The sequence below is a fragment of the Danio aesculapii genome, chromosome 16, assembly GCF_903798145.1.
Source record: "Danio aesculapii chromosome 16, fDanAes4.1, whole genome shotgun sequence".
NCBI classification, from domain to species: domain Eukaryota; kingdom Metazoa; phylum Chordata; class Actinopteri; order Cypriniformes; family Danionidae; genus Danio; species Danio aesculapii.
In genome coordinates this window covers 43,965,779-43,978,805 of record NC_079450.1, presented here as the reverse complement: position 1 = coordinate 43,978,805, position 13,027 = coordinate 43,965,779, and the positions used below count along the sequence as shown (strand labels likewise).

The following is a 13,027-nucleotide window of genomic DNA, read 5'->3' as shown; positions in this document are numbered from 1 at the left end:
CAACCTCTCCGGCCCCAGGTCATTCTCATTGGAAATCATTGTCGCCAGCATCATGGACTCTGGCTCCCTCCATTGTTTTAACAACTTGAGATGGTAAATTTGACATGTCCCACCCCTGTCTGAGTGAACCACTTCATAATCGAGATTGTTAATTTGTTTTGTGACCTTGAACAGTCCTTAGCACTTGGCGAGTAATTTGGAGCTGGATGAAGGAAGCAGTACAAGCACTTTATCTCCTGGTGCAAATTTGCATAGTTTTGGACCTCTATCATACTGTGTGCACTGCTCATTCTGTGCCTTGAGAAAATTCTCCTAAGGGAGCCACCCCAATGTGTGCAATTTTGATCGAAGGTCCAGAATATATTGAAGTACATTTTTACTTGAAGAAGGTTCGTCAACACCCCACGGGGCTGTCTGCCATAGAGAAGCTCAAAAGGGGAATACCCAGTGGTGGCTTGGGGAACATCGCACACTACATACAATAGAGGCTCTAACCACATGTCCAAATTTTTTGCATCCTCGTGAACGAATTTACGAATCATTGTCTCAAGTGTGCGATTAAATTGTATGACCCGCCTGTCGGTTTCTGGGTGATAGAGACTAGTACGAACAGATTTAATGGCCAATAATTCATAAAGTTCATGCAGTGTGGCATCCCGTGATTGTTCCAGAGGGAAATCTGTGCAGCGGGGAAGGACCAGCCCTGCCCCTATGCCAACTTGCTCTGACGCAATCTGTAGAGTCTGGAATGGCTCCCCCACCTGAGCGCCCACTACACCATTCATCTTCTCTTTTCCCCATGCACCATCTGCACATAATGCTGCCATTAGTTTGTTAAAATTTGGCCAATTTGGCCCCAAAATTATTGGATGGTTGAGGTGTGGACTAACCACCACCTCCACACTTTGTTTTTATCCCCAAAATTGGATATCTACTGCCGTTCATGGGTAATTCCATATATCTCTGTGAACACACCTGACCCAAACCATGCCGCTCTTATCCAATTCCTTGTTTTGCATCAGGCTTTTGTGGATGGAGGTTTGGTTACACCTTGAACACCTTGAACCAATGGCGGATAAATACCACCCCTGATACTCACGGGTATCGGGTATGTCATTGCAACTAGCAATGCCCGCTGGCGCATTGGACACACGGATTAACACCCCAGTCTCCATTACTGGACAGTTCTTCTGTATGTGACCCACCTTCCCGCAGCAACAGCAGACCAGCCCAGACCTCTCCGCCACACCCCTGGGGCAAGCTAGATCACCTGATTGTGCAACAGACAGAGACAAACCGCTGGACTATGGCTTGCTTGAGGTTGTCGTAAACCAGGAGGTTCTGTGCTGGGAGCTGCTGTGCTCTAATTAATTAATTGGCGGTTCCACCATGTCTTATTTAATGTGATTTCACAACCTTTCTGTTGTTGTGTCTTATACAGGAAAATCATGAAAACAAAAAGGAATCATGAGAAATGTGGGTTTGCTGGTGATCACGGATATGACAATAAGATCAACAGCATGCAGGTTTGTTGTTTGCTTTGTTCATTCAAGCTACAGCTTAAATATTGCATAAATTTTAGTTTTTTGTTTATTCAAGTAGTTTTTATCTTATTATTTTTGTGTATTTAAGTCACTTACTTTGTTTATTTTTCAGACAATTTTTCTTGGATATGGACCAGCTTTCAAATTCAAAACCAAAATTCCACCATTCGAGAATATTGAGCTTTATAATATCATGTGTGGTGAGAAACGTTTGGTTAAATAATAAACACATCCAGCACCATGTTTTTACCTGTAATGATCTTATTTCTGCATGCAGTTTTTTGGAATAATTTATTTGTGGTATATTATGTAAAGTGTCTGTATGTCATCAGTAATCAGATGTGTAGAAAAATAATTGATTATCAGTAGATGATTTTATGTAAGTGTAACTAAAATAATTCATTAAAAAATTTATTATTCAATTAAATTCCTACTAAGAGCATAATTGAATAATCATAAGGGTAAGTTACCCACATAAAGCATGCTCTCTATTGCATATTTGATATATAATGGAAGATGCATATTGGACAACTGTAATATGATTGTTTCGTGCTTTACAATGTGTGTTAACACATCTGATAGTTTACTTCAATGCTTTTCAGATCTCCTTGGCTTGAAGCCAGCCCCTAACAATGGTACACATGGTAGTCTTAACCAGCTCCTAAGGACCCCTGTATACACACCCAACATCCCTGAAGAAGTGACCAAGCCAAACCCTGCAGGACCAGTCATAACTATTAATGATGACCTGGGCTGCACTTGTGAAGACAAGGTCAGCAATAAAGTGAGAGAATAATCAGTGTTCTTGTGGTGGGGGAGGGGTGTGTGGATGTGGTGGGAAGCAATGACAAATGTGGAAAACAGGGAGGAAGAGAAATGACAACGTTGTAGGGCGGGGTGTGGGCTGTTGAAATTGGGGTGGTTGGGAGATTATAAAGTTCTGGGGGGGGTAGATTAAGGCATTATGGCGAATAAGTTAAGACTTTTGAAATGATTCATTATTGTGTCAAACAAAACATCAAATTTGATCGAATTCACCTAATGTGGTTCTATTTCTAACATCTGTTTGTTATCTCACTATTCTCACTCTCACTATTGAAATGCCCCAGACACGACCAATTGTGGAAATACCAATGTCAGCCTGTCTGCCAATTAAGACAGATTAATCTATGTAGTATTTACCTCCCTCTGCATAAACCAAAGCTACCTGCAGTAAGCTACCTTTTCCGCTTGTAAGATTCAGAAGCTCCTCAGCAGACTTAGGGGCCATTCACATATCGCCTGTAAAAGTGCATGGAAAGAGTGAGGCATGTCGCTTTGTTCACCAATTTCAACCCGCTTTGAACTCAATCTCCTATTGCGTATGTCATTGCAAACATTAACAGTTTTCTTAATGGATGACAAACTGACAAACCATTGCTGAAGCTCTGATACAAGTTTTATTTATGGAGAAAATTGAAAAGAACTGCAGTGTTTGGGTGCTCTTTGTTTGTCTGAGATGATTAGTCTACCGTTATTTTTGAAATGTGTAAATCCCATGCAAAGTTTGAAGCTGATTGATCAGTTCTTGTCACATGACTATCACATGGCAAATGTGAACAGCCCCTTAGGAATGATTGCTTTTACAGTTTACTGTCTAAGCTGCAGGGAGGCATGGTGGTTCAACAGTTAGCATTGTTGCCTCACAACAAGAAGGTCTCTGGTTTGAGTCCCGGCTGGATCAGGAAGCTCTTCTGTGTGGAGTTCAAATATAATATGAAAAGATATGAAAAGGATCTACCACCTTGTCATTGTTGATATTCTAGGAACATTACATTGTCAATTGTAGAAGCTTACTCAAATACAGGGGAGCTAAGACATTCAGGGCTTTGTAAGTAATCAATAAGATAAAAAAATGTATACAAAGTTTTACAGTTGCATGTTTTCCCTGTGTTTGTGTGGATTTCCCTTGGGTACTCTGGTTCCACCCCCAGTCCAAAAACATGTGGTATAGGTGAATTGAATAAACTAAATTGCGTGTAAGGTGTGAGTGTGTGTGTGCGTGTGTGCGTGTGTTTGTGTGTGTGTGTGTGTGTGTGTGTGTGTGTGTGTGTGTGTGTGTATGTCTGAATATCCTTAAAGGGATAGGCAGTATTCTAGGTATTTGTTCACATTTTTGGTCCAATAAGCAAGACTTCAGATTTTTTTCTTTGCAATTCAGAAATAATAATAAGTTATTAGTCAAACTTCCAGGTAAAAACTAAGACTATAAGCCCAGGAGGAATGGAGACCATCTCTCTTTAATATGTCAGGTATTTTCCAGAAACGTATTCCCTACAAAACCAATGTTATTCAGTGGGCATCACTTAGAGATCAGCCATTGAATGATAAGAGTTTACGGTAAATCTCAGGGACCAGAGCATATCACAATGTCTTTTTAAGATCACACACTCTTTGATGCTGTTTTTTGTGATCTCTGACTGATGTATTCAGACATCATTAGTGCTGAAGTAGATTTTACTAAACATAATGATTCAGCCAGCACTTTTAAACTTTCCTTGATGTCATTCACTCTGGCACCTGGATGACATTGGACAATGGTGATTGTATCTCTATTTCCTTTCATTTATCACATATGAAGCCCTCACTGCTGGCAGAGAGGGAAACACAAATTATGTGTCATGAGTAAGGTCTGAGCTCATTAAAGCTGCGGTCACACCTGAGTTTGTTTGTGCGAAATTCTGTCGTGCGGTGCTGCGAAAAGGGGCAGGATTAAACAAGATGATTAGACATTAAAAAAAGCGAGCGATCGCTCCATGTTTTAAATTTCTGTCCAGAGAGGTCCTGTTTTGATCCTCGATTGTTCTCATACACTCAAGTGATGCGATTTCGCAGGTCAGAGTTCACCAAGCTTGAACTTTGCACCGCAGCGACATGCGAAACTTGACGCATGACCTTGCGTTTCCGGTCTGATGCATTCGCGTGCGTATGAATGGAAGTCTATGGGAGGAAAAGCCCAGTGTGACCGCAGCTTCATTCCATCATTTTCAGTATTGTTCTCCCCTCTCAGCTGTAGATCCTTTCTATTTGCAATCATTGCCATGGCACCTGCTTTCACTCGTAGCTGATTAGTGTCCCTATTTCTTATTATCTTATTATCAAACATATTTACCAGATGATTTAAGAGTGCCCCAAATTTCTCTGTATGGTTTGAGTGATAAGAATCATATTTTTCAATCATTTCACAGTATTTATAAAGCATGTATTATAGGCATGTAATTTTAAATCAGTCTGGGCAGTTTGGTGGTGTTTGATTTGAATTTAGCCTCTTGAACACATAAAAAAAATTGCAGCAAGAGCCCAGGATGTGTTATAATTGAGGATGCATCACCAACATTAACATTATATTTATAATGAAAATAAATGATGTGTTATGAGACGGGAAAAGTGAGAACAGCAATCACATAATAATCACATATGTTGTATTTCATTATGTATGACATTTGAGGGCTGACATTTTTGATTTGCATTAAAAATATTTGTATTATCATACTTGACAGACAATTTAACTTATGTAAAACGCACTTCATTTAGATGCGCCAGGTAAAAAGATTAAATATCTAATATTTTCTGATAAAGATATTCTGATTTAACAATTTTTAAATATTTGTACTTGAAATACAATAAAATAGTAAGAAGAGCATTTTCGGATGAGAGCGTGTTTCGGGTAAGACGTTAAACCGAGGTCCTGACTCTTTGTGGTCATTAATATTCCAATGGCACTTCTCGTAAAAAGCAAGGGTGTAGCCTGGTGTCCTGGCCAAATTCCCTCCATTGGCCCTTATCGATCATGGCCTCCCAATCATCCCCATCCACTGAACTGGCTCTATCACTGTTTCTCCACTCCACCAATAGCTGGTGTGTGGTGAGCGCACTAGCGCCGTTGTCCTGTGGTTGCTGTCGCATCATCCAAGTGGATGCTGCACACTGGTGGTGGTATGGAGAGAAGTTTGTCAATATAACCAGCTTCTAATGGTAAAAAATCATTAATTGTAATTTTTATAATCGCTCTTCATAAAAACAGTCTGCAAAAAAACTTTGATTGGCATTATTCCTCTCTCTTTAGCATTTTTAGACTACAATATTATGGTTCAGTATATGTAAATGCTGAGGGTCCCATAGGTCATTGATAGTAAAGAGGGTTTATTCAGTTACTATTCCAGCATAAAAAAAACAGTGGTAAAATATGTATTTAGAAGTCTTAGACCGGTCCAATGGTGTATTGTCTGTCATGAATGGATTAGAATTTTATTGCAATATAGTGAAGTAAATTTAGTTGTGCTACACATTAGTGCCCCAGCATTCTGTCCACAGTACACTGAGCCATTAGTTACAGGAATCTAGGAACGCTAAGGGGTTAAAGCACCAAGTGTAGGAAATTGTCAAGCAAAAGTCCCTGATACCAGATGAAAACAGGGCCATGTGGTCTGTACTTTTGTGTTTTGTTATGTACGTGCGTTACTCTAACCTGTCAATCTCAATTTTCTAAGAAACCAGGATATGCAAGCAACAATTGTTTGGCAAGATTTAATGTGTTGCCTCCTGATTTACTAGTTTTGTGTCAGTCTGCAGAACCCAATTGCTGATTGATCCTGTCCAATTTAATCCCTGGATAAATCCCAAATCAGTTGAGGCTCACGGAACTGTTTGAAATCCCTGGCCTGCATTTCTTTGACATTTTCAATTCAGCCGGATCAAAATAATTTTTACATTTGACTCTGAAACTGCTTTGTTTAGATAACGATCTCTTGCTGGAGGTTTTCACCTTTAATCTTTTGCAGTTGCGTTCAAAAAGTAGGGGGAAGAGGGCATTGAAAGTGACCCTTGTAAGAGGCTATAACCTGGAGTCACTGTGGCTCTGTCTGTTACAGAACAAAGTGGACGAGCTCAATCAACGACTGAGACAAGTTATTGATGGTAACTCTCTTTTCTTCTTTCTGGTGTAGTTTAGTAATGCTTTTTCAGTTTTTTCTGCTATAGTACACATAGAACAACACTTCATAATGACCACAGCTGTTGAAAAAGACTTCTGAAATTGTTTTGCTCCTTAAGAAATAATACACTTACATACAAGAAATAGTAAAACGTAATGTTACTTAACTATAAGTGTTTAATTTAAAAACTACTCTACAAAGAACTTTGGTACTTAATGAGATTTTAAACCATTCAAGTGCAAGAAGACCTGAATGTAACCTAATTTCTGCAATTTGTATTATTGAGTACGTTTACATGGACACCAATAATCATATTTTAATACGATTAAGACAATACTTTGATTAAGATTCTACCAACTAAACAGTGATTTTTGAATAATTTAATCCGATTAAGGTCATAATCTAGTTTAACAGAAATAAAATTAAGAGATGTGGAGTATGACGATTTTAGTCGCATTATTGAAGTGCAGTACAGACATGTAAACACCTTAATCAAACTATTACCGTTGGGTAGCATTTTCGCTGCATTTTGCGACAGGATAGTTTATACACACACAGCTGTTTGACACTATTTTTTGCACCTATCGAGTCAGTGAAGGACCACAGACACCTGCATCGTGAAATGCAGAGTTTTTTTTTCCCATACTGCATGTGGTAACGAATCCCATTAAAACTCTTGCAGGAGTTCATTATTGCATACAATATCTCGTTTGTCATGGGGGCATGCATGAAATATTCCCGAATGAAAGTTCCAAACTGCACTTAAAGTCGAAACACCAGAGGAAATGGGGATAGCATGGTGATGCAATGACTTTAATCAAATTATGCACTATAACGTAAAACAGGATTATGAAAGGAACATTCAAAAATAACTTATGTAAATACCTTAATCATATTATTGTCTTATTGAGATTAAGTCAAATAATTTGATTACTGATGTCCATGTAAATGTAGTCATTGTTACAGAGAGCTACCTCTCATATAGTGCACAAATGCTTTACTGATTTGTATGTCTTAAGGCTCATATACACCAGGACAGTTTTCACTTGTACTACTCCCAGCCCTACGTGTAGATATCAACTATTTTCTTTCTCAATTGTTTTTGAATGTCTTTGGATCTTGGCATGATGTATAGCTTTTGAGGATCTTTTGGTCTACACTTTGTCAGGCAGGTTTTATTTAAGTGATTTCTCAATTGCAAACAGGTGTGGCAGGACTGAGTGTGGCTAAAGAAAGTGAACTTGTGTGATAAACCAGAAATTATCACTTTTTAATATTATAGAATTTATAACCAAAGTTAAAGTTATAGACGTAGCAAAGTTATAACCATGTTGTATCAGCGGGCAAACATTTTTTTTCATACAAGGCTATGAAATTTTAGATTTTCTTTTCCCATAGTGGTAAAACCTTCATTTAAAAACTGCATGTGTTTTACTTGTTTAATCTTTGACTAATATTTAAATTTGATTAATTATCTGAAACATTAATATGCGACAAATATGCAAAGAAAAAAAATAATTAAAACAGTAAGGGGTCACTTTTTCAAACCCCTGTATATCGCCAGCTCAATAGACAAGCAGATGAGTTAAATGTAAAGAAAAATTTAATTAAATAATTCTGTTAATAATGTTAAAGCTAATAAGACTATTCATAATTAAATAATAATTATTATTAATTATGAATATTAATCTCAATTTAGATAGTTCAGTACACATCTTTATTCAAACATACATTATGTACTTGTCAAGCCCCTTGCTTGGCTCAAGAATCTTACAAACCAATTTAGGTATTATTACTATTATTAATAATAATAATAATTTAATTGATTGCATTATTTTTGTCCATTCATTAAAAAAATAAAACCAAACTTACACTATTCAGTCAACACTGAACTAAAGCAGAATAACTTTGTTAAATTTATGGTTTTCGATTATTGATCATTGATTCTAATATTTTCCTTTTGTTCACTATGAAAGTCTTATTTTACAAAGCATTATAGAAATCAAAGTTATACTGTTTATGTACATAGTAAGTCATCATAAAAGCTATACATATGAATCAAATAATTTAATCCAAGTCTTTTATTAAGTGATAATAACTTTTTTTTTCTTTTTTAGACAACAAGAATCTTCCATATGGTCGTCCAGCTGTTATGTTTCGCACCAAATACTGCATTCTTCATCATACTGACTATATTAGTGGCTACAGTGAAGCTTTACATATGCCTCTTTGGACATCTTATACTGTTTCCAAGCAGGTACAATTCACAGAATGGTAACATTTTAGTTTACCAATTCCCACTATGAACTACTGGCTTATTACCTGCTGATTATTTGATTATTGGCTACCTATAGGCTTTTATAAAATATGATCGAATTCAGTGGTCATAATCCTACCTAATACCTAAACCCAACTACCCTTACTAAATATTAAATCAATTAATATCCTAAATGTTGATTTCTGTTGCAGGTAGACTTTACCCCTCTGACTGATGCTCTAAGCAACTGCGTTCGACCTGATAGTAGAGTTCCTACAGCTTACAGCCAGTCCTGCTCAAACTACCGCACAGAAAAACAGATCTCCTACTGTTTCCTCTATCCACCTCGTGAGGCTTTCCTATCTCTCTGTAATCTACAGGCTAGCCTCAGTTGTTTCATGAAATGAAGTTACTGTAGGGAAGCAAAATTAGACTGAAGCCTAAGTTACTGAGGTAACCATTGTTCTATGAATGGTGGAAGATCACCAGCGATGGTCATTACATTGGTGGAAGAAGTCACCTCTTGCTCACTACATCCAAAATCTCTTATCAATGTAGTCACATGTGAACAAGGCAAAGGCCTGTCAGAAGCTGTTCAAGCTCCTGACTATGTCATGGTCGGTCTCTTAGGGTGCTTTCACACCTGCATTATTTAGTTTGGTTGAATCGTACTACAGTTCGTTTTCCCTTTTGGTGCGGTTCGTTTTTGGCAGGTGTGAATGTAGCAATCGCACCCGAGTGAGCACCAAAAGCAACCAAAAAAGCGTTCCGAGACCTCCTCACAATGCCTTCGCCGATTGCAATGCATTAAAACATTGTTTTCCAGCCGCAGCTGCGCTTCATTGTTGAAATGTGTTGTTTGTCTAAAGTGATCTTTACAAACTATATAGTATACTATGACCAGGGATACAATCATCCAGTGCAGCAACATTTTGTGTCTGCTGGTTTGTTTACTTGTGAGAGTTCCATTGGCATTTCCCACGTGTTAATTCTGACTAATAGAAAAGCAGTTTAGGAAATACATTCAATGTCTGGCCACATCTGGCCAATGAGTGATGTGGATTTTGTCACATGACTGCATTTTGGTTGTTTTTAACTGGTTCGGATGAAAGCAATCAGTGTGGTGTGAAAAGGACCCAAAACGGCAGAAAAATGCTACAATGTATCATTTGTTGCCCTTATTCCGGACCAAATGAACCAAACCACAGGTGTGAAAGCACCTTTAGTCATTCTCATTCTGAGGACCAAAGACTCTGGCTGTCTTCCACCAGCCACAGAACCATGGTTACCTCAGTAACCAGCGTTCTATTTCACTGTTCCAGACCACCATTTCGCAGTTTAGCCTCCTACACTTATCGATCATAGAAGAGGTCACATTAAGACGACAAATCTTGTGAATGTATAAGGTGAAACACATTTAGCTTCCATGCAGATATCTGACAGAGCCGTCCCCCACCCCCATTTGAAATGTTTAATGTATACTACTGGGTGGAGGTATGAGAAGGCTTTATACAATTATTATACAAATAAAAACCAGTATTACATCCTCTTTCACGTAGAATAGAATAACTCTTGCACAGAATATGAGTCAAATGTATTAGCTCTGATGCTCTGATTTTCTGAGTGCACAATAATCCAATATACAAACACACACGTGATGAATCACAGAAATTTGGTAAACCAGTAGGTTCAGCCAATACTGACCACAGTAACTGGAACACCACTTGTAAAGACTCTGGATAACCAGTGAGTCCAATAGACAATAACATTCAATGATGAATCCAATAATTCTAGTTTTGCTCTTCAAGCACAGCTGTATCGGGGAGTGAATACAACCAAAATGCTTAGCAAACTCAATAAGACTTCTCCACGAGAATGACAGAGACAAAAAATGACTGATTTAGCTTCCGATAAGTCATCGGACAAGTCACATGTGACTGAATTAATGATATTCCAATGTAGTGTGCTCCTTCCACCATGTAAAGACCATTTCTGGAATGTCATCCGGAACAGTGATATAGATATAGATCCAATAAAGCAGTGGACAGATTCTGTCTTGATAAGGTTTTTATGACCAAAATGTAACTGTATCAAAGAAAAATATATAAACCTCAATGGGGTATATCCACACACTTTTTATATTCTGTAAGCCAGCTCAAATGCTTCCACTGGACTGTCATGCTATTACAAAATTGCAGTATAAGATCTGGTTTCTTTAAAATCACTGTATTAAATTCCATTGTTCCACTCCATGGAATTAAAATATTGAATTCTATTTTAATACGGTATTTTCTATGGCCAATTGAAAATCATTCCATAAATCTTTCACCAGAAGTTTATTGGTGACTGAAAAACACTTGGTGTGCATATAGCCCAAGGGTGCCCAAACTCAATTCTGGAGGGTCGGTTTACTGCAAAGCTTACTTCCAACCCCAATTAGACACACCTGAACCCACTAATCAAGTTCTTTCTAGGTATACTTGAATTTTCCAGGCAGGTGTATTGAGGAAAGTTGAAGCTAAACTATGCAGGACACCGGACCTCAAGGACCGAGTTTAGCCACTCCTGATGTAGCCCAGTAAAGAAAAAACTAAACAAACAGAAAAAAATTATTTGTTCTTTTAAAAATACATGTTATACATGAGTTAACATAAAGCTCAAATGATGCTTGTGTTTTTCTTTAAGGCCAATGTTATTTTATTTATTTTAAACAAACATGAAATGTGTGCTTTTATAACATTTATAACATTTTTTTTTCATATTCCAAAGCCACACATTTCATCCTTGTTTTATGCTTTGTTCTTTAAGAATGTACAAATGAATATGGAATTTGACTTTAGTGCTTTAGAATTTATTGCATCTATTTTTTTAGCATTTTTTATGTCTAATTTATAGAGATGTCCTCCACTCAGGAAGCAAGATATGATGCTGTTCTCATTACCAACACTGTGCCAATGTACTCAGCATTCAAGCGTAAGTGTTTCTCTTTATGTAATTCTCATTATGTAAACCAACAATTTAACTGCATTTGCTCTTTTTATCAGTAAATGTAAAGGTCCAGGTATTTATTTTGATTTATTTTATTTTACTTATTTATTTTGGACATTGTACTGTTTAAACATCCTTGATTTAAAATGGCTTCATGTAATAATTAATTTATGTTCAAAGATCAATGGGGTTAACAGATCTAATGTGCTGTTAATTTGTGTGATTTCTTTTCTCTGTTCTTTGTGATCACCTTTTTTTGACTGCTGACTCACCAATAATCCAGTGTAGCACACTTGTAATCTTGAATGCTAACAGAAACCTCTTTCTGTAGAATTATTTGTTAATGCTTTTAAAATTGCTTGTTGCTTCCTTTAGCTGCCCAGCCAGCCCTGTGGTTAAGCTATGCCTGCTTTTGTGAATGATTTTATTAATGTGTATTAAAATGTACATTGGTTTTTTTTAAATCACATACACACAATTGATAAACATATGCAGTAAGCAAAGTGTTATGTGTTATGAAACAACTTTTTAAAGGTGTACCTACAAAACGAATTTACAATATATATATATATATATATAATATATATATATATATATATATATATATATATATATATATATATATATATATTTATAGTGCATCCATAAAGTATTCATAGTGCTTCACTTTTTCGACATTATTTATGTTACAGCCTTATTCCAAAATGAATTAAATTTATTTATTTTCTCATAAATTCTACACACAAAACTCCATAATGACAATGTGAAAAAGGATTTTTTGAAATTGTTGCAAATTTATTAAAAATAAAAAAAACTTAAAAATCAAATGTACATAAGTATTCACAGCCTTTGCTCAAAACTTTGTTGATTAGCCTTTGGCAGCCATTACAGCCTCAAGTCTTTTTTAATATGATGCCACAAGCTTGGCACACCTGTCTTTGGGAATTTTTGCCCATTTCTCTTTGCAGTACCTCTCAAGCTCTATCTGGTTGGATGGGAAGCGACGGTGTACAGCCATTTTCAGAACTCTCCAGAGATGTTCAATAGGATTTAGGTCCGGGCTCTGGCTGGACCACTCAAGGACATTCACCGAGTTGTTGTGAAGCCACTCCATTGATATTTTGGCAGTGTGCTTCGGGTCATTGTCCTACTGGAAGATAAACCGGCACCCCAGTCTGAGGTCAAGAGCACTCTGAAGCAAATTTTCATTCAGGATGTCTCTGTACATTGCTGCATTCATCTTTCCCTCTATCCTGACTATTCTT

At 37.1% G+C, this 13,027-nt stretch overlaps 1 protein-coding gene across 1 annotated transcript in view; it reads left to right on the top strand.

The window, feature by feature from the left end:
* enpp2 (ectonucleotide pyrophosphatase/phosphodiesterase 2) overlaps positions 1-13,027 on the top strand; it is a 70,011-nt gene that overhangs the window by 48,742 nt on the left and 8,242 nt on the right. Inside the window, 7 exon segments of the mRNA XM_056474754.1 lie at positions 1,442-1,526; positions 1,657-1,744; positions 2,147-2,328; positions 6,455-6,500; positions 8,635-8,774; positions 8,987-9,122; positions 11,670-11,747. Coding sequence (XP_056330729.1) covers positions 1,442-1,526; positions 1,657-1,744; positions 2,147-2,328; positions 6,455-6,500; positions 8,635-8,774; positions 8,987-9,122; positions 11,670-11,747 — 755 coding nt within the window.